We start from the raw sequence: 21,185 nt of genomic DNA, 5'->3' as shown, positions 1-21,185 counted from the left end.
GAATTTCCATGGATATAATTTTTTAAGGAAAAGGGCTTCTGCTCATTCACTAACTGCTCAGTTAAGAATTCTAAGTTGGAGCTGAAGCCGAAGTTGCTGCGATACTCTCTTTGGCTGCCTTGCCACAGTGCTTGGTGAGCTCCTAGCTGGACGGGAGGGGGGTCTGCAGTGGGTGGGTAGATGCATCAAGTGGCTTTCACCAAGGCTCCTCTTGTTGTGTTGGACAGTTTTGTTCTCCCTTGTGACTCCTACCATCTCTGACCTTGCAGCTGGCAGGACACCTGGCCTTAGCGCCCTGCTCAGGTGCTGATGTCATGGAGAGACGTGGTCTCCCTACCTGAGCTCCAGGCCTTTCCTCCAGAGTTCTGAGGTGGAGGCTGCACTAGAGTGGGTGTCTCAGCAGCTGGGTCCAGGCTTCTTTGTGTGATTTCAGCATGGTTTATTTCAAAGGGATGTTTGGAGGGACGCTCTCTTAATAGCATCAAGTGTGGCTTTTTGGGTCAGGACTCTAGAGGTGAGCCCAGGAGAGACCCCGCAGTGTCAAAGCTCTTCTAGCACCGAGGTGGCTGGGCTCTGGTTTCCCATGGGAGAGGCCTGGCCTGCGGGGGTTGCACCTCTGTCTTGGTCCATTGCCCTAACTTCCCTGTTTTCCAGCTGGGCCATGCAAGGATGCCAGTATTTTCCTGAAGCTCAGAGGCGACCTGTAGTAGGAGAGTAAATGTGAACATTGGTTGTGTTTCCGTTTCAGATGCACTTATGACATCACTGGTTGCTGCTTTGAGGCTATAATTACTGCCCAACCTGACCGGTGGGATTTGCTGCTTTCCTAAGATTTAGCTGAAGAACCTTGAAGGGCGAGGGGTTCTTCCTGTCCTGCCTGTGGCTTGTGCATGTCCCAGGTCAACTGTGGAAGAACAGTACTGCCCACACCTCCCCAGAGCAGTGTGCCTACCCAGAGCAGTGGACCCTGCTCTCTCTCTTCTGCTTTGTTCGAATGTCCTAGGACACAAGGTTGGGGAAACTTGGCAGGACTGTAGCAGTAGTCGTGTCCTGTAGGTGCAGCCAGGCACTCACAGCTGGCGGAGGCAGGACCCCTGGCACAGCAGGCATACTTAAGTGCCTCAGACAGAGGTGGGTTGTGAGGTGGATGGAGCAGAGTGTCCCAAGGGCGTAGACTTGAGGTACCAACAGAGATGGCCCTTCCTTTGAGGCGGAAGCAGAGCTGTGACACTGGCTGGCTCAGGACAGTGGCAGAGGCAGGTGCACCCCACACGGTGGAGGGTGCGTGCTTGTGCAGGCTTTGGCATCTGCAGAGCAGGTGGCTGCTGGGGCGGACGGTGTGGCTGTGCCGCCTGGCTGTTAAGGCAGACTCTCAGGTTCTTCTAGCACCTCTGACAGTCTGTCCTGACTCCACCCTGCTGGAACCTGCATGTGTGTTCCTTTGCAGACCCCTGTGAGGGGTGTCCTTTGCACAGGGCTGAGGAGCGTTTCCTGATGCGCAGTCTCCTCTGTCCCCAGGAATGGTCCTTGTGCGGAGCGAGAATGGGCAGTTGTTAATGATTCCTCAGCAGGCCCTGGCCCAAATGCAGGCCCAGGCCCACGCCCAAGCCCAGCCTCAGAGCACCATGGCACCCCGCCCTGCGGCCCCCACAAGTGCCCCTCCCGTCCAGATCTCCACCGTACAGGTGAGTACACGAGGCCTGCTGAGTGGCTGTCCCAGGCTCAGCCTGCCCCTGCCCTGCTCCATGCCACCATGCATGCTGAGGAGGCCGTGCCACAGGTCAGGTGTTCTGTGCCAGTGGGCACCAAAACGTGTGGATGCCTTCTGACCCACCATCAGGTGAGGCCTGGGTTGGTACCACCTTCTTCCTAGCCCAGGACTGTGCTGGCTCAGAAAAACCCACTCCTGCAAACTGAGCTCAGCACAGCTGACTGAGTGGGGTTAGAGTGGGATACTTGGGGTCATCTGCCAGACTGGTCCTTGGCCCTTATTCCTTGCCTCTTGCAGTTCACCTTTTGGTGCCTTGGTTTCCTCCTCCACAGAGTGGAGATGGCATCAGCATGCACATAGCTCGAGGGACTGTTGAGGGCTGAGCCACAGTCAGCTATTGAGTCATGGAGCAGAGCAAGGGCCGAGCAAGTGCAGGCCCCTCTTGTGGGGCAGCATGTGGGCTTCACAGGGCTGCCCCCACATCTGCCCTCTGAGCTGTGGGCAGGATGGGCACTGATGCCGAAAGCCGAGTTCCCGGCTGTGTGCTTCCCAGTGCCTGATGTCCTGTCCATCCCCATAATGTCTGTGGGCACATGCCGTTCACTACCTGCTCCCACCTGTTGCAGTGGCCACATTCAGGCTGGTTGGCAGGCTGGCAGATGAAGTGAAGGAGGACGTTCCTGGCTCTTTCCTCTGTGACTCGGCCGTGCTCCTCTGGCGGGGTGTGCCCCTGTCCCCTAGACAGGGGTGTGTTCATGCCGCAGATGGATGTAGGCCCCCAGTATCTGAAATAGTGCAGGGTGGCACCTTCCAGGCCAGCGTGTCCTGTCTCTGAGCAAGAAGCTCTTGGACAGCATTTGTGGCTTGGCTTTGTTGGTGGGCTCTGCTGCCACCATCTGACTGTCCTGCTACAGCTGTCAGCTCTTCTCCAACCGCACTGCAGCCGGAGGTATCTCTACCCTGGCCCTCCCCTCCACGCTGCCACAAGGACCCCCTGTGGTGGGGATCAGCAGCACCTCGAGACAGCTGGCTTCCCTACAGTTGCTTTTGTGCAGAGGTCCCGTTATGTAGGTCAGAGTCTCCTGGTGTTTCAGGAGAATCTAAGAAGAGCTGTTGACCATAGGCTTTTGCCTTGGTGAGAAAGCTGTAGACAGGAGGCGTCACTGCTCATGGTGACTCCTCTGTGGACCCACCTGAGTGCACCAGTTAGCGTCAAGGATTGGTTTTTGTGTGCACTGGGTGGCTGTGGAATCACTTTCACATTAGCTTGTTTTACACGACAACTTATTTTCAGGCTCCTGGCACACCTATCATTGCACGGCAGGTGACCCCCACTACAATAATTAAGCAAGTGTCTCAGGCCCAGACGACGGTACAGCCCACTGCAACCCTGCAGCGCTCCCCTGGGGTGCAGGTAAGAGACAGCAGCCCGGCACATCTGTGGGGCTCTTGGACACAGTGTGGGTTTTATTTGCAATGACCAGGCCTTGTGAGTTTTTATTTTGGATACCAAGCTGAATTTAAACAGGAAGGCTCTCTGGGAGGAAAGGGACTGTTCTCTACCTACTAACTCAGAATAGATCAGGGTTCATTTTTCTTTAAAGCTGCATGGAATGTAACACTAACAGCACTTGAGAAGCTTCCCACAAGGCCGAAGCTAAGATCCACGGCCTTACTAAGTTGCCTGAGACCCAGCCAGGTGTACTTGCAGAGAGTGTGTCCGCTGCGCGGCTCCTCTGCAGCACCTTGGTGCTCATGATGCCCTCGTGCTGGGGACATGGGCACTCTTCTCATCCTGCTGCTGAGGCATTTGCAGGTGAGCTGAGGGAGCATTTGAACCTGCTGCTGTTCTCCTGGCCAGGGTCTGCTCCAGCTGTGCGCCAGCTACCAGGCTGCACTGCCTCCATGTGCGTGAGCTCTGGCCTTTGCCAGGATGACAGCACAGTTCTGGAAATGTTTATCAACCCTAGTGGGTTGTTTTTAAAATAGTGTTTAGGCTGTGGGAGAGGAGAGTGCTCTGCTGCTGCTGGTCCAGTGGTGTGTGTTGGTGCTCCTGACAGACTGGCCTCTGGCCCCACCTGTAGAGAGGCTCTGTGTGGCAGCCTAGCTGGCTCCTGTTACAGAGGCAGGGAAAAGTCTGGCCAGGGAGGCCCACCTGGCCAAGGAGGCACATACCTGGCCAGGGAGCCACCTGAGTAGGGAGGCAGTACTCTCTGGGACTCAGGTGGGAGCACCTGGAGCATGTGGCTCAGAATCTTTCCTGGTCTGGTGTTTGTGGGTGTCCATAGTCATAGGGCCCTGCAGCGTTGATGCTGGGTGCAGCTCCTGCCCGCTGACCTGTGGTCTGCACAGCAGTGCAGCCGTAACAGGGTTCCCCATCTGGGGGGATGGGGCAGGGGTCCTAGTGCAGCCTGGCCCCGGGCCCCCTTTGTCTCTCCTGAGCCCGTCCCTTGTTCCCGCTGGTGGCTGTGGGAGTGCAGGCTGAAGAGCAGCTGAGTGGAGCAGAGTAGGACAGGGGGCTTCCCGGGAGGAGTTTCCGCCCTGTCCTTGTCACTGCCTTTCCCTGGTGGGTTTCTGAGACGGAGTGAAGTTCCTGGTTGAGCTCTCAACTTGGGTTTGGTGAAGACAAGATCATTGAAGGAGGGAGGCTGTCCGGGCACCAGCTGGGGGGATGGGTCACTTGTCCCAACAGGCACCTGCCCTCTCCCGCTGGCCGCCTGGTCTGCCCTTGCACGTTTTCTTTGTGAAGTATGCTGCTTGGTGGTTTCCGTGAGTGAAGGCAGTCCACCCTTGCTGCTGTGGAGGAAGCCTGCACAGAGGCCTCGCCTGCCCTCCAGCGCTGGACACTCAGCCTCGCACTGCCCTCTGTCTTCAGAAAAGAGCAGTGTTTTAAAAATTGGAGGAATGAGATGGTGACAGTTAGATTTATAAATTGGAAAAGCACTGATTTAAAAAAAAAAAAAAACAGTCAATATTTGTATCACAATTTTTCATGTAAACTAGAAATTTTGAAAGTTTAGAGATCTGAGGCCCAAGGTGGGAGCTGTCGTGCCATGTGAAGTCTGGCTTCCCCTTTGCTTGGTGTGTGTCCCTTTGTCTGGCAGAGGTGCCCTTGCCCACCAGCAGTGTGCTGGCACTGACCACCAGTGTCAGATTCCTGTGGCCCCTTGTGGGGAGCAGGGGAGATGGGCTTGGTGTCGAGGGGAGCTGGGACTGGGCCTGCCATGGTGGCTGGCCGCTGTGTGAGGTTGCAGTTGAGGAGTGCTCCCCTTTCTTGCCCACTCTGAGGAGGGCATGGTGGTCACCGAGATGACTCATACTGCCACCATGTGCCTTGTACTGGTGCGTCGTCCTGACCAGTTCTAGACACCGGAGGGCAGCGCGTTCCTGTGGCGGGTCTCCAGGTGTGTGTCTTGCGGCATGGCCCTCAGCTGTCCGGGTCCCCCCTCTGCAGGAAGCCTTATCTTTCACCGGCTTTGGCGGCATGGGAGGCACTCACCTCGTGCTTTGGACTCTTGCAGCCTCAGCTGGTCCTGGGCGGCTCTGCTCAGGCAGCTTCACTCGGGACGGCCACAGCTGTGCAGGCAGGGGCACCTCAGCGCACGGTCCCAGGGGCGGCCAGCGCCTCCACAGCTGCCACGGTAAGACCACCTCTCCTCAGTTCTCCCAGAGCCACCTGCTGCTCACCAGCCAGAGCGGGGCTTTGAGCTGCCCTGGGTTTCTGTCCCAGACTGCTGGCTGGGACGCAGAGGGCCCCAGTCCCATTCCTGCCAGCTCGCAGCACTGGCACACGGAGGCTGCAGGTGTAGGAGCGTGAGGCAGGCTCTGCTGTCTGTCCTCTGTGCCTCCATGAGGGGCACTTGAGGGCAGGGGCCACTGAGGTTTCAGACAGTACAGACTTGGGAATGGCAAAAGCCTCTGCAGTCACGTTTGACAAAATGACGTATGGCCACAGGGCACTGCAGGCTGTAGAATAGCCCTACTGTCTGTGTCCTCTGGACCTGGACCTTGGGCAGCTGGCATGGTGACTTAGACCTTGCTTCCTTGTGCTGCTTTGCCGAGTACTTTCCATGGATCTTAGTGGCTGCCTTGGAGTTGGGACCTGTGTAGGGTTGGGATCAGTCCCTCTCGGTGGTCAGCAACACCAAGGTGAATATCCTGCAGCTTCCTCTTGTCGCACTCTGGTCATCTCAGTTGCCTTCCTAGAGGGAGTTCCTGGGCCAGTGCGAGGCAGGCGTGTGCCTGTGGGGGCCGTGCCCAGCAGCAGCTCCGAGGGGCAGCTCACCTCCCTGAAAGCAGCTTAGAGGCAGCGTTTACCTCTCTTTTCCAAGTGTGCACGTTTTGGCTTAACAGAGGTCATGGTGAAAATCTTTAGTGAGTTTTTACCTTATTTCTTTTTATTTGAATCCAGGAAACCATGGAAAACGTGAAGAAATGTAAAAATTTTCTGTCTACGTTAATAAAACTGGCTTCATCTGGTAAACAGTCCACAGAGACAGCGGCTAACGTGAAAGAACTGGTGCAGAACTTACTGGTAAGGAGCGCGGGGAGTGCCCTTGCCTCACGTTGGTGTGATGAGCACAGAGCAGCTGTGTCCCTGTCAGATGTGCCCGGGTGCTGCCCAGCCTGCCATGCGCAGGCCAGTGCTCTGACATCTCCTGCCTGAGAGGGTGTGATGGGCCCTTCTCAGAGGCAGGTGGCTGTCACTTGAGTGTGTGACGTCTCGGGAGGAGGAACGAGACTGAAGATGCACCTCTCGGGCATGTTTTTAGGGGTCTGCCTTCTTTCTCTTCCCTCCCCCACTTGTTCCGCTTTTAAATGGAGAGTTTCAAGCACTTCGTGAAGTAGGAGTGGCACCTTCTCCCAGCCGTCTTTCCCAGGTCATGTGCAGGGGGTTGCATCTGTGCCCACCCTGGCCACCTCCTGCACTCCCATGCCTTGACTGACCTAGGGCGGTTGCTGATGGGCGTAGGCACACTGACACAGGCGGAGTCTTCCGCTGCTGTGCACCTGGTCTGCTTCCCTTCCCAGTGTCTGTGAAGTCGGGATACACACTAGGTCCAGGTGTGCACCTCCGTCCTCTGGCTCTTGTTTCTTTCCTGTGGTTTATTTTTGAGGAAACTGGTTGTTGAACATCTCCTGGACTTTCAGAGTCCTGCGTTTTCTTTCTGCTGGTGGAGTTTGCTGGCCTAGACTGGAATGCACAGCTGGACTGCCGGCCGTCTCTCCCAGAGGGGGTTGCAGGGGAGGCCGCCCCGCCAGCCCAGCACTGCAGCCTTGTTAGGCTGAGTCCTTCTCCACCTGCTGCTGCTCTTCACTCCTCAGCTGTCTCTAGCAGTTGCCCCCAAAGCACTGCATCCTTCCCAGGGCCCCAGTGGCCCCGTCCACCCTTTCTAACATGACCTCTTTGTAGCCCAGGATGCTGCTGGCCACCGCCTCTGACCTGTCACTTAGGGCTGGGCTTGGCTATCAGCAGCGAGTAGCCTTGAGTACAAGTGGCTCATGACAGGAGAGGCTCCTCCTGTGACACTCCCAGTGCTCCCTGCTGGGTAGTCCCTTGTCTGGCTGCTGGTGCTTCTGCTTTGGCAAGAGAGCTGGTGTCCTCCAGAAACCTGCCCTAGTCATGGCGTCTGTCCCCAGACTCTGTATCGGGAGGACCCTGGTGGCTGTCTCTTCTCCTAGACCCATGAGCCCCAGGTCCCAGACTTTCACGGACACAGGTGCTCTCGACAGCCCACCTTTGCTCTGCCCACTGCCACCTTCAGTCCAGGCTCTCCAGTCCTGGGAAGATGCAGCAGTGCCCCCAGGCCTTCGCCTGCCCCTCTGCCCACTTGCCCACACTGCAGCACAGCAGAGAGGGGCATGAGGTCTAGTTCCTCCCTGTCTGGTTGGATTTCCTGGCCTTTACATAAAACTCTCTTGGAAATTTCTGGAACAGAATTGTCCCTGTCTCTCTTGTGGACCCTCATGCCCCTCCTCTGGTTTGTGCAGGAGTAGGCACGTAGCCAGTCCCTCTTGCCAGGTGTCCTGATCCTACCTGGGCTGATGCTGTCTGCATGGCCTGTGCTCCCTGTGCTCACGCCGTGGCTGTGATGATGAAGTTGTCTCAGGCCCATCTGTCTCCCAGCCAGTGCCTGGCATCCACGGGTTGGGGTGTAGGCACTGAGGGAAAACAGTGGTTGAGTAAGAAACTTGTGGACATGAACCTGGCCAGCCAGGGATGTGGCTGAGTCCTGGGTGAACACCTGCCTTGTGCGTGGGGGGCCCAAGTTTGCTGCGTGTGGCACTCTGACTTACCTGCTGCTGCCAGTATGGAGTGACGTGGAGTAGGAGCCGATGCGTGCAGCTGCCTCACTGCAGGGTCCGTGTGGGTTTTATTTTTAAGGATGGGAAGATCGAAGCCGAAGATTTCACTAGCAGGTTATACCGAGAACTCAATTCTTCACCTCAACCTTACCTCGTGCCTTTCCTGAAGGTGAGTTAAAGCCGAGCACCTGCAATAAGGGCAGAAAGTCAGTTCTGTTCCAAAGGAGCTTTTCCATAACCCTGAGCCCTGACGCCGGTCGGTCCATTCTGCTGCACCTGGGTGGAGAGAAGCACCCCTGCTTCCCGGGAAGCGGGGACACTTCACCAAGTAGGGGATACTCTGGGTGTGAGATTGTCTTAGGTGACCATTGCTGGCATTACATTTAAGGCTTTTAAAAAACACTGGGGATTTTGTTGTTTGTTTTGTTTTAAAAGTAAATTTTAGTTCTTCGCAAGAACAGCCCTGTTTGTGGGGAGGCAGGGTTAGTGATGGGGTCTGCCGCAGGCTCTGTTGAGCTGGAGGGGGGTTCTGAAGTTAAGGAGCGGACCCTGCGCTTGAGCTGCCCCTGACCTCTGTCATCTGTCTCCTCCAGAGGAGTTTACCCGCCTTGAGACAGCTGACCCCCGACTCCGCGGCCTTCATCCAGCAGAGCCAGCAGCAGCAGCCACCCGCCTCACAGGCCACCACCGCACTAACGGCCGTGGTGCTGAGCGGCTCCGTGCAGCGCACGGCCGGCAAGACGGCCGCCTCCGTGAGCAGCGCCCTGCAGCCCCCTGTCATCAGCCTCACGCAGCCCACACAGGTGGGCCCTGGCAAGCAGGCACAGTCTGCACCACTGGTATGAAGGGGCCAGCCTTGCTGGTCCTCCACAGTGCCTACCCACGCTCCTGCTGGCCTCTTAAATACCAGCCACGGCTCCGAGAGCCCTTTCCTTGGGCAGGTGGGGAAGCTTCCGCAGGGAAGCAGCTTGGGTGTTATCTCCAGCGTAGACCATAGCCAGCAGCAGAGGCCCCGCAGTTCTGTTTGCCTCCCAGTCAGGTGAACCATGCTCCCTGGCACTGGCAGGCCTGCCACCTCCCGACATGGGGCATAGTGTGTCTCTTAGGTGGGTGCCCTCTCTGGTTAGGGAAACCTTGGCGTTGGGCGTGGGGCCAGAGGTGGGCTCTCGTCTGGACGGGGTGGCCGGCTGGTGATGCTGGTGTGCTCTGGGGGTGCGCAGGTGGACCTGGGCTGCTGATGGACGGCTCCTCTCTTCCAGTGTGGAGCTGGCCCAGCTTCCGTCTTGAGGCCGCGTTCTCCACTGGAGCAGGGTGGTGTGTGCTTCCCCTGTAGGCAGGTGACTCCTCAGAGTAGAAAGGCAGTTTTTACACAATTCGAGAGGCTCTGTCCCTCTCGGAGCGGCTGGAGAGTGACTCCCCAAGCTCCTGGGCCTCTTTGCAGACTGTGTTCTGTCAGGCAGGCCAGGCTCTGCGGTGCCCACTCAGTGCTTGGCCTTTGCATTTGGTGGGCCTTCCTGCAGTGAGAGCAGGGTGAGGTGTGGAGGAAGGGAAGTGGGCATGGTAGGGCTGTTCTCCGCCCCTGGGGTCCCTGTTGGGGATCGTGTACCCTTTGCTTTAGCATTGTGTAAAGATGGAACTGTCCTCTTCAGTCACTACAGCTGACTAGCCCACAGGCGAACTCTGTTGAAGGAAGACTTTGTGGGCTATCTCTTTATTGGGAAGTTTTGGCCTCTGGCCCTCAATTATTCCAGTAGCATCATAAACTTTCCTCTTGGAAGTGTGCTGTGCTCAGCAGTAGGGCTGCAGTCTATGTGTGCAGCTGACTGGCCAGGGGATTTGATCTGTCTGTTTCACACCAAGGCCTGGTGCTCTACAGACTCCTTAGTGGAGCTGCTTGGGACTCAGCCTGTCTGGTGTGAACCTGTATGTTTCCTTGCAGAAATGGCTCCTGTGCAAAATGCTCCTTTAACCCAACCCCCCCCCTCCCCGTCCCCTGCGACTACTTCATGTCATAGTGTGCACATACTAGGGCACCTTTTTCAAAGTCAGAAACACCTAGCCAAACACCTAGCCCCCAAAGGTTTGCAGCAAGGCCATGTAGATCTGAGCCGTGTGGCCCTGCACCCCTGCTTTCTGGGGTAGGATACAGTACAGGAAGTGGTCAGTACCACCACCTCTGGAGCCTACTGTGTTGACAGGGTCTGGACAGTGGAGTTGGCAGGGCCTGCAGTAGGGGGACTTGCCCCAGCACAGCATGTGGGGTAGTAACAAGGAGCAGGCTGTGTCTGGAGCGCAGGGCCCTGCAGAGCCAAGTTCAGGGGGAGCTCAGCCCCCCAGACCAACACAGAGGTCACCCATCTCAGGAAACTTAGCTAAGGAAAAACCATTTGCCTGTGGCCACCAGGCGGCAGTGTCACTTTGACAAGTAGGAGAGAGGTCTGATACTGCTGCCATCCGGGATTGGTCTTGCCCTGTACAACCTGGGAGCAGCAGACCTGCGCTTCCTCTCCCCTGCCCTGGCCCTGTGGACCCACACACAGAGCACTGGCCTGGGTTCTGGGGCCAGGCTTCTTCTGCCCCCTGGGGCTGAGGAGCACAGGTGTCTTCCTAGAGCTTCTCCACGGGTGGGACGGGACAGGTGAAGGGACTTGGTGCCCTTGGGAGTGTGCTCACATGCTGTGCTCTGCTGGCTCTGCCCCAGGTGATCCAGCAGCCCCCGAAGCCAGGAGCCCTGATCCGGCCTCCGCAGGTGACCTTGACCCAGACGCCCATGGTCGCCCTGCGGCAGCCTCACAACCGGATCATGCTCACAACTCCCCAGCAGATCCAGCTGAACCAGCTGCAGCCAGGTGAGGGCAGGGCCAGCCTCAGTGGGGCCAGCCTCAGCGTGCTGCTGTTGAGGGAACAGCGTGGCCTCAGACCCACCATTGAAGATGGACTTCAGTGGTGGCATTTGTGATGTGTAGCTAGCGACATCACCAGTGTGGTTTGGAAAATGACCTGTGTCAGTCTCTTTTCTGAGACTGGATCCCACTGTGTTGCTCGACTCGTCCTGGCATGGGCAATCCTGGGCCTCAGCCTTCCAGGCCCCGAGCCTCCAGGGCACTCGCCCACGCTGCCTTGTTGTCACTGCTTGTCAGCTGGCACTCCTGTGCTCCAGGAGGCTGGGGAAGGGAAATGCTCCGGATGGGCTTGGACTGTGGCTGCAGCCTGGCTCTCGAGCACGTCCCTTCCCTGGAGACTGAGGCAGGCTGTGCCTCTGCTGACAGCCCCACGCTGCTGTCCTTGCTTTGCAGTCCCGGTGGTGAAGCCCACTGTGTTACCTGGAACCAAAGCCCTTCCTGCCGTCGCCGCGCAGGCAGCAGCCGCACAGAAAAACAAGCTCAAGGAGCCTGGGGGAGGTTCGTTTCGGTAAGGATGAGCCTGAGCGCCCCAGGAGACCACGGAGGAGAGCCCCGTGCCCTTCACCACGCCCTCGGGGCTCCCGTGGGCACCTGGCAGCCACATCCTCAAGGAGTCTTTCCCTGATCCTGACCTCACATCTGTTGGAGCTGCAGCTGGGAGGCTTGCTTCCTCCCCCAGCAGGAGGGGAAGGTGCTGGCTGGCTGGCGCTGGTGGACATGCACTTTCATCCTGCCACAGCCAATGCTCCAGGTTCCCACCTCGGAGACAGCACCTCGTAGGCCAGGTGCTCACAGCACTTCAAGGGGCTGCACTGCCTTGGTCTCTGCTAAGGGCCAGTCTGAGCATCCCCTTGAGGTACAGAGGCTCTTACAGGGACATGTCCTAGAGCTATAAGCTATCCTTCACTGAGACCAAGCAGAATGGCACTTCCCCTTCTCAGGTGCCCCAACCCTCAAGCCATCAGGCATGTAGGGCTGGGCAGCCCCAATGGTCCAGCAGGGGTGCTTGTCACCTGGTGGGAAAGGGAGGATGACCAGCTACTAAAAGGATCAGAAAAGTCAGTGAGCCACTTTCCTGGGTGACTTGTTGTCTTGCTGTCCAGAAAGAGAGCTGGAAGTAGAGCAGAGAGGACAAGCTACAGACAGCTGATGGCTTTGATGCAGGATTGACATGTGGCGGCTCATACCTTAGGTCTGGTGAATGTCTGGTGCTCGACCTTGTCCTCTGAGAGCTGTTTTCTGTTGAAGGAAAGAGGGCTGCGTATTGAAGAGGCTGACTGGGACTGGGCAAGGAAGGGTGTTGAGTGGAGGCCACCTGCCCGTCAGAGCAAGGCTCAGGCAGGAGCATGAGCTACCCAGGTGCCTCTCTCAGTGGCCATGGCCACTGCCGGGACTGTGAAATAGCAGAGGGCTGCCCTTGGGTAAGACGGAACTGAGCCCCTGTGAGGAAGCCAGACACTGGGTGGAGTGTGGCTGGGTGAGGGTTAGGGCCAGTACTCGGCCTCATAGTGGCTCCCTGTCAGATGCCCATCACCCGAGGAGGCACCACCCCACCCCGTAGTACCGGATAGGTATCAAGCTGAACGCTCCTGGGGTGGTGGTCGTGTGTGGGTGGGTCTGAGAGGGCTGGTGGCTACAGGTGGCTGGGAGTAGGTGTCCACATGGTGGGTGTCAAGTGGGCATCTCTCCCAAGTGGGAGAGTTGTTGGTGCTCTTCTTCCGAGAACCTGTGATTGTTTTAAAAATAAATTAATGTTAGTGGTAAATGTTGTTTTGGTACCAGGGATTGAACTCAGGGACACTCGACTACTGAGCTACATCCCCAGTCCTATTTGTATTTCATTTAGAGACAGGGTCATACTGAGTTGTTTAGTGCTTGGTTTTTGCTGAGGCTGGCTTTGAACTCACAATCCTCTTGCCTCAGCCTCCCAAACTGCTGGGATTACAAGCAAGTGCCACTGTATCCGCCAACCTTTTTTTTTTGGTACTAGGAATTGAACCCAGCATTGTTTAACCACTTAGCTGCATCCCCAGCCCTTTTTATGTTTTATTTAGAGACAGGACTTGCTGAATTGTTGAGGCTGGCCTCAAACTTGTGATCCTTCTACCTCAGACTCCCGAGCCGCTGGGATTACAGGTGTGAGCCACTGTGCCTGGCTGGTAGTAAATTTTTTAAAAAGGTTTCCCATGGTGCAAAACCCTCAAAGCAGTTGGTTTTTGCTGTCCTGGACGTGGCATGGACTCTGGTTGAGTCTCCTTCACAGCCACGTGCAAACTCAAGTTCAGCTCTAGGCCTGTGCTGTGCTGAGTAAGGCAGAGAGGCTCCTCTGGAGAAGACAGGACCCAACCAGCAGCTTCTTGTCCCCATGCCTGCTGTCACCAAGTCAGAGCCACCTCAGCGCTGCTCCTGATGACTTTCTGTGCAGCGTGAGTTATCTTTCCCTCTTTTTGCCAGGGACGACGATGACATTAATGATGTTGCGTCAATGGCTGGAGTAAACCTGTCGGAAGAAAGTGCAAGGATACTGGCCACAAACTCTGAGTTGGTGGGCACGCTGACGCGGTCCTGTAAGGACGACACCTTCCTCCTCCCCGCGCCATTGCAGAGAAGGATATTGGAAATAGGTGAGTTTGCACTGCGGGCGCCACCAGGATCCCTGGAGTCCACCTGTGGGCTTGGTGCTCTGTGACTTTGATAGAGACTCAGCGCGCTCTCCTGAGCAGCTCTGTGGCGGGTGTGTGGGCTGCAGGTGAGCATGCCTCTGTCTTGGCGTGGGGTTCGCCTGAGTTGTGACTTTCGTGTGATTGATGGCGACGGTTGTCAGGTAGTTGACTGTCCTCTACACGCTTCCTGCCTGGGCGGTCCCTTGAGTGCACAGAGCAGTGTCGGGAGAGACGGTGAGGTAGCAACCCCAGGAGGACATGCAAATGATCTTAAAATACTTTTTTTTTTTGCCTGCTCTGTAGGTAAAAAGCACGGCATAACGGAATTACATCCAGACGTAGTAAGTTATGTATCCCATGCCACACAGCAAAGGCTACAGAATCTTGTAGAAAAAATATCTGAAACGGCTCAGCAAAAAAACTTCTCCTATAAGGTAATGGGGCCGTTTTCCTGAGGAGAATGTCTTTCTATTGTCGACCCCTGACCATCCAGGCTGTCTGGAAGCTGTCTGTCCATGCTGGGCAGAGGGTGGCGGTGTCCCCAGTGCCCTGAATACCTTTGCACTTACTTTCTTAGCCACTTGGGGCTTTCAGCTGCTCTGTAGGCCTGGGCTAGGGAGGAAGGCCAGGAACGTGGGGGAGGGTGCTCTGATGGGAGGACACCTTGGAAGGTGGACCCACAGCTTCAGAAATCACGGAGTCTTTGCCCTTCCCCAGTCCCAGGGCTCCCAGAACCTGCAGGTGCCAGGCCCTTCCCTGGCCTTGATCTGAACCTGCAGGCTGCAGATCTGCAAGGCAGAATGTGCCTTCCTTTTTAGCAGTCACACCAGTGGCCGGGAGCTGGGAGAGGCAGGTGCTGCACACTCCCTGGGCCAGGGTCAGCACCTCAGAGCAGTGTCTAGAACACACTCAGCCACTGTCTTTAAATGTTTCTGTGTTACTGTGGGAAATTTAAAATGAAGTCAGATGATGTCAAAGTATATAAAACAGAAACTGTCCCGAGAGACCCCAAAATAAACAGCATGAGACTTTACCCTGACCGTGAGCAGGTGGAGTCATCCAGGGAGACAAGAGGAGGCTGTGTCCACTGCAGATGGGAACAGACCAGGGCGGGGGCTTGTGCACAGACCATCCAGCCTGCTGGGTTCCAGATTCATGACAGACAATATTTTTGCTTTTTTTTTTTTTTTTCTGTAGGATGATGACAGATACGAGCAGGCAAGCGATGTCCGGGCTCAGCTCAAATTTTTTGAACAGCTTGATCAGATTGAAAAGCAGAGGAAAGATGAGCAGGAGAGGGAGATCTTGATGCGGGCAGCAAAGGCAAGTGCTGCACTGCTCCCAGCTCCCTGGGGACCCCCGTCCGCTCTCACAAACTCGCCTATAACTCTGGGTTCTGAGTAACCAAAGTGGTGTTTGGTGCTGGCCTTGAAGGAAAGGTGGCCGGGCACTTGTACGTGGAGCTGCAGAGTGGTGCCTGTTTGCTTCTGAGCGCTCTCTGCCCTCAGAATGTAGAGCTTCCTTAGATTCCTGCTGCTTCCGTCCTCCAGGTCCAGTCCACCTAAGGCAGAGTGCAGTGGGGCAGCCTCCTGCTGCACACCAGACCACAGCTCAGTCCCACACTGCCTTCCGAGCCAAGCATGGCGCCTCGTGCTCATCGCGAGAGTCAGACTGAGGTCATGCTGCCAGCAGGGCCTGCTGGGAGGCGCAGGGGATGGGGCTTGGTGCTGGGACCCAGCCCTTGCCCCAGCCCTTGCCCCAGCCCTAGAGCCTGCAAGGCTGTGCTGCCTCGCCCACTTTGCACCCAATGAGCCAGACCTGTGCTGAACTGGTAGCGTCAGTCAAGACCATCCCTAAGATCCATTGCATCCGGTGGCACTGATGTTTCTTAAGCATAATGATTTTCCCCACAGTGTGCAGCTGAGGTTTCCAGCCTTTGGCTATAAGCATGTAAAAAACTAGAACCTAGAAAATGTTGTGAAATGAATAAGGTTAACACATCTGTTAGGAGATGTGCATTTAGGTCATAATTTGGTTTTCCTTTTAATTTTCAAAAATAGTCTCGATCCAGACAAGAAGACCCAGAACAATTAAGACTGAAGCAGAAGGCGAAAGAGGTGAGCTCACCAGCCACAGGGTCCACTGTCACTTGAAGTCCATGTCACATAGACTGACAGGAGAGACCACATGGGGTTCCTGAGCATGGCGTTGATGTAGCTATTTAAAATGCTGCAAATGTGAAGATATCCTGTCAACGGTGTTCTCCAGTGCAGACAGCTTGTATCCTGCTTTTAGGTTTAACAGTGACTGTGGGTGGGACTTATTCTCTATACTTAAACTTGTTCTTGCTCTCTGGGTGTTTTAAGTTGAGCATCCATTGCTTTTTAAAAATGCTTATTTTTCTAGTTACAGAATATGCTCACTGTTTAAAAAAAAAAAAAAGCCAAAATACTAAAGAAGTTACAGTTTAGAAAATTTCAGAGAGCGCTTGATATCTGCACCTTTGCTTTTGCTGTTAAGTAAAAACATGCATGAAGCGATGGTCCTTGTTTCTTTCCAACATAAAGATGCAGCAGCAGGAGCTGGCACAGATGCGACAGCGGGATGCCAACCTCACAGCCCTGGCAGCGATCGGGCCCAGGAAAAAGAGGAAAGTGGACTGTGCAGGGCCGGGATCCGGAGCAGAGGTACGGCAGCACTGAGGGGGCGGTCTGGAAGGGAGCGTCTTAGAGACCCTTCCTCAGCAGGCAGACTCGCACTGGAGCCCACGCTTAGGTTCACATGTCCTCCCACCGCCTTGGAGTCTGTTTTGCGTTTGAAACTGACATTCAGTTCCACTTTCTTGAGGGTATCGATAGTTTGCACAAAGGGAGGTCACCATGGTTTGCTGGTGAGACTTGGGAGGGACTCCAGGGCAACTTACACTCTAAGCAGCGAGCCTGAGGCTGGCTGCGTGCCTGAAGGACAGGGGCTGGAGAAGACCTGCAGGAGGGTGAGCTGCACAGGCTTGGGTAATAGCCCTCATGGATGTCCCTGGATGTCCCTGTGCGTACCTGTGCCTGAGTTTTGTTAGTTTCTTGTTTGTTACAAACCTAGTTTTAATACATTGTTATTTTTGCTGTAATTTGTTGATTTTTTAAAAAGTAAATTTCATGGAAAAAACCACATCATCTCTTATTTACCTGTTTTCTTGCCTTCTCTGGTGCACTTGGTTCTTTGCTACTGTTAGAGATACCGAGGTGCTGCAAGGAATCAAATGGTGCTGGGAGGTGGGCAAGGCAGACCTTCCTCCTGCCCTAGGAGTGCACTTCAGAGCCCGGCTGGCAAGCACACCTGGGCGGGCCGTCCACCCAGTGCTGCCCTTTTCTCTAATAGGAGGAGCTGAGGGTTACAGTCTGTGCTATTGGCTAATTTTAAAATTGGGTGGGCAAAGGGAAGGGCTATAGCTAAAATGTGGACAATTCAATCTTATGTCCCAGTTAAGGTGCAGTGTTATATTCTGTAAATGGACCGTCTAACTTTCTGTTTCCCACAGGTCCCCTTTTCCTTTGTTACACCTCTTGGTTTCATTTTCATTGTACCCTTTGGCATTACCGTTCACCTAGTCATGCTAACTTCCTGAGGTGGAAAGGCCCATGGTAATGACTTCTGCCCTTTCAGCAGATGGCCATCCCGGTGAGGAGGAGCGTTTGGGAAGGTCCTTACCAGCTCTGTTGAAGTTGTCTTCTTTCCAGGTCTTGATTAGAATCAAGTCTCCAGGCTGGAAGTGATGAATTGCCAACTCTAGAGGAGGGGTCTGAGCAGCAGCTCATAATTTCCTTACCCCCCACCCAAACCAAACAGAACAGAACAAAACAGAAAACCCAGAGGGTCTCAGATTGACTCAGAACAAACGTGATTCTGACAGAGTTTTTTCTGATATTTACCAGTAAGTCCTGTATAAAAACCCTAACCCTTTATAACCTCCCAGTTTTACTGACTTTCAGCAGGACTGACACATATATCTCAAGCAAAAGAACCATTGTCTTATCTTTTAAATGTCCGTGTGTGGCTGTGTTTTCATCATACTTTCCTGCCAAGTGTCTAAGACCAAGGTGGTGGAAATTGACCTCTTTGGTACACACTGTTAGAGTCCACGGAGATTTGTCAGGGATCCCTCTGGGAACTTGTGAGAAGCTTCTTGGCTCCTTTAGCTTTTCCTTTACTAGTTGTGCCATCTGCTGGGATTATTAGGGTCTTGCTGACCACATGTGGATTCCCTTGGAAGCATCAGGGACATTTCCTGTCCAGTAACCCTCCTTTTTTTTCAGAATGTGCACTGGTTGTCTTCCTGCTCTCTAGGATCCTCTTGATCCCCCTGATCACAGGTCAGGTGACTCACTGGATTTGTAGAGCCCTTACAGAAGTCCTGTTGTTCCCTGAATTTTGGCTGACCTAAGAGGACGAGGGCCAAAATATTGGCTGTTTTTACCTTAGCCTTTTTACTTCTTTAACTTTGGTCTCCAAGTTGTTTTGAACATCCAGCAGGCCAGTTTCACCAGTCTTAAAGTGGGAGTCAGTATCAGTACTGGAGGCCAGCTTTATATCCTGTCTGTCCTGTAGGTGAGGCTTATTGTCTCAAATCAGTGGCTCTGCAAAACATTAACAAAAGTTATACATTTTTACAAGAAAAAATATAAAATGAAATCAGCAGTAGCAAAGAACATTCAGTTTGTGTTATAGCTATGAACCAAGAAACATGATTTTTATAATCCTAAACCTTTATTTGGTTTTTTATTGTGTCCCCTGTTTATTTTGAGATGACAGTAATCTTTACAATAAAAACCTCTCCTTTGAACACAACTTTAAATGAGCTAAGTAGGTCTAGTCTACTTTGGAGCCATGCTAGTAGGGTGAGAGGCAGAGCCTTATCTCAGGTAAGGAGGGGCTCTGGACAAGTAATATAGTACAGCATTACATCTGAAACATGAATCAAACAAAAATAGAACTCCTAACTTTTTTTTTGATAGAAAAAGTGGCAAAGTGCTTTTGTGTTTTGCAGTGTCAGCCTTTGAACAAATCAGACTCTCCTTATTACCTCACAAAAATACATTTAAATTCCTATTCCAGTGTAAAAAGTAGCACAAAATTTTATATATCTTACTGATAACAGGTTACAGAACATTAAATGACATAAGTAAATGCTCAGTAGCTGGGCACAGTGGAGCACGCCTGTAATTCCTGTGATTTGGGAGGCTGAGGCAGGAGGATTGCGCGTTCAAAGGCAACCTCAGCAAAAGTGAGGCACTAAGCAACTTTGTGAGACCTTGTCTCTAAATAAAATACAAAATAGGGCTGGGGATGTGGCTCAGTGGTTAAGTTCCCTTGAGTTCAATCCCCAGTATTCCCCCCCAGATATAAATAAATACCTGATTAAATTTGCTATTTCTCTGTAAATCTGAAGGAGATTACCATTACAGATCACTTTGGTTTGGAGAACACCAGCATGGTAAAGTGTTCCTTTAAGCTTTTTGGTACATACGTTATCTCTAGTCACATATATTTAGGGTGTCTGGCAAAGCTGACTCAGTTCATGTTTTAAAAATTTGTTCAGAAGAGAATGGATCCCCATTAATGCCTCTCTCATGGTTGACTTTTTTTTTTTTTTTGTACTGGGGTACTTTTACCATAAGCCACAAGCCCGCTCCTTTTATTTTTTATATTTTATTTAGTTATAGGGCCTCACTAAGTTGCTGAGACTGGCTTTGAACTTGCAATCCTCCTGCCTCAGCCTCCTGAGCCACTGGGATTACAGGCATGGCCATTGTGCCTGACCACTCACATTTCTGAACAGAGGCCCTGTCACACGCACACGACCTCTCGGGTGTCCCGACCACCCAGGAGGCACCTCTCCCTTGAGCTCAGGAGTGGATTTTCCTGCTTTGGTTCTTGTGTGGATTTACTTGTTCACTGCGTGCTTGTTGGGCCGTGTGGGCCTCAGGGACCACAGTTTCCTCCCCGCTTCCAAGGCCATGACAGGTAGTGGGACAGGCCTCTGAGGAAGGGGTTCCCATGATCCCCGGGTGACGTACGGAGCCCCATGTTAGGTCCAGTGGTCTGTAGAGAGACCAGTGTGGTTGGGATTGGGCTGGCCAGGCAAACACGCTTCTTCCTGAGGGCGTGCTGCTGCCCTGGCTGACAGGCGCACCAGCAGCACCCAGCAGCACCCACCAGCTTTCCTCCCTGATGGGGGCCGCCCCCTGCTCTGATAGGAGGAGCTTGGGGTCACTGTCTGCGCCACTGGCTGGCTTTAACATTGGGTGGGCAAAGGGGTCACATCTACAATTAGTTACGAGTCAGTGTCTGCAGTTGGGTTTTATACTGCCACGTCCCTCTGGCTCCAAGGACAGCCTGGTCCTCAGGCTCCCCACATGCAGGTCTGCTGGGGACCCAGGCTCCACTTCCATTGACTTGAAAGTAAGTAGTTGTTTCATGACATTCTGAAGGACGTCCTCACTGGCCCCACTCCTGTCTACTCAGTGGCTGACTCTCATCCTCATTTTTGAGGGATGTTCTCAGGGCTCTGAGGCTCTGGGCGCTTGTTGTCTTCTCCCGCAGAACTTCAGGGAGGTTGTCCTGCTGGGTTCTGTGTTGAAGCGTGGTTTCTGGATGGGCAGTCGGCCTCAGGTCCTCTGAGCTGAGGCTCTGAGGTCAGCTTCCCACCGTGCTGGAAACAGTACGGCCCTTGTTTCTCTGCTTTTTCTCTCTGGTCTTCTTCTGCATGGACTCCAGTTCCGGTCATGTCAGACCTGTGGGTGTTGCCCGCAGGCACTGAGGCTTGTGTCCACTTACTCCCGTGTGTTTCTCTATTCCGTAGCCTGATGATTCCTGCTGCTTTGTCTTTAGGTTCTCAACCAGACGGAGTTCTGCCATCTCCAGGTGTCTGTTAGGCTCCAGGGAAGTTCTCATTTGTGAATGCATTTTTCAATCCTAGGATTTCCGTTTGGTTCTTTTTTCATTTGTAATTAGTGACTGAGGTTTCCTGTCTGCCCCTTACTGAGGCCATATTTTCCTGTAAATCTTTGAACATAACTTGTGAAGTTTTTGTCAAGTCTGATACCTGGGCCGTCTTATTCTTTCTCTGTTGATACCTTCCTCCTGTCTGGGGTCAAGTTTCCTTGCTTCTCTGTGCATCTGTGAGTGTAGTTGGGATGCTGGCTGCTGTGGGTGTCACGGGGAGGCTCTGGACTCGGTGCCTTCCCCTGAAGTCTTGTTTAGCAGGCAGACAGTGTCAGCGGCACATCCCTTGGATTGTGTGGGCTCTTTCACTGTAGGGAGCTGTGAAAGGTCAAGGTGTTTCTCAGTCCCTCTGTGCTCTGGGCACGGTCTTAGACTTGGCGACGGTGGGTCTTGCCCTGGGGTGCGACCCTTACTCTGAGGGAGAGCCCTTTCTGGCTTCTCAGCTGGCCGTGCTGCTTGGGCAGGCTGGGCTCGCTCCTCTGCAGCTCTTCTGCCCTCGGCTCTGTAGCAGCTGCCGGTTGCTGCACTTGGGTTATCTTGCCCACTCACCAGTGTGGAGGTGGGTTCTGGGGCTGTTGGCAGCCTGTGGGCCAGGTGTGCTGG

The 21,185-nt window shown here is 54.0% G+C and overlaps 1 protein-coding gene across 1 annotated transcript in view; it reads left to right on the top strand.

Moving 5' to 3' along the window:
• The window catches only part of Taf4 (TATA-box binding protein associated factor 4), a 55,427-nt gene extending 38,858 nt beyond the window's left edge, over positions 1–16,569 (top strand). The window contains exons 2-14 of the mRNA XM_077109205.1: positions 1,519–1,685; positions 3,006–3,125; positions 5,233–5,352; positions 6,123–6,245; positions 8,097–8,186; positions 8,611–8,856; positions 10,719–10,866; positions 11,314–11,428; positions 13,375–13,544; positions 13,887–14,017; positions 14,781–14,906; positions 15,644–15,700; positions 16,151–16,569. Of these exons, the coding sequence (XP_076965320.1) occupies positions 1,519–1,685; positions 3,006–3,125; positions 5,233–5,352; positions 6,123–6,245; positions 8,097–8,186; positions 8,611–8,856; positions 10,719–10,866; positions 11,314–11,428; positions 13,375–13,544; positions 13,887–14,017; positions 14,781–14,906; positions 15,644–15,700; positions 16,151–16,285 (1,748 nt within the window). The 3' untranslated portion in view covers positions 16,286–16,569. The remainder of the gene's footprint in view (positions 1–1,518; positions 1,686–3,005; positions 3,126–5,232; positions 5,353–6,122; positions 6,246–8,096; positions 8,187–8,610; positions 8,857–10,718; positions 10,867–11,313; positions 11,429–13,374; positions 13,545–13,886; positions 14,018–14,780; positions 14,907–15,643; positions 15,701–16,150) is intronic.
• The last annotated feature ends 4,616 nt before the right edge of the window (positions 16,570–21,185 follow it).

Source organism: Callospermophilus lateralis, chromosome 3, assembly GCF_048772815.1.
Source record: "Callospermophilus lateralis isolate mCalLat2 chromosome 3, mCalLat2.hap1, whole genome shotgun sequence".
Classification (NCBI taxonomy): domain Eukaryota; kingdom Metazoa; phylum Chordata; class Mammalia; order Rodentia; family Sciuridae; genus Callospermophilus; species Callospermophilus lateralis.
The sequence above is the reverse complement of the archived record's forward strand: the minus strand, read 5'-3'. Positions and strand labels throughout refer to the sequence as shown.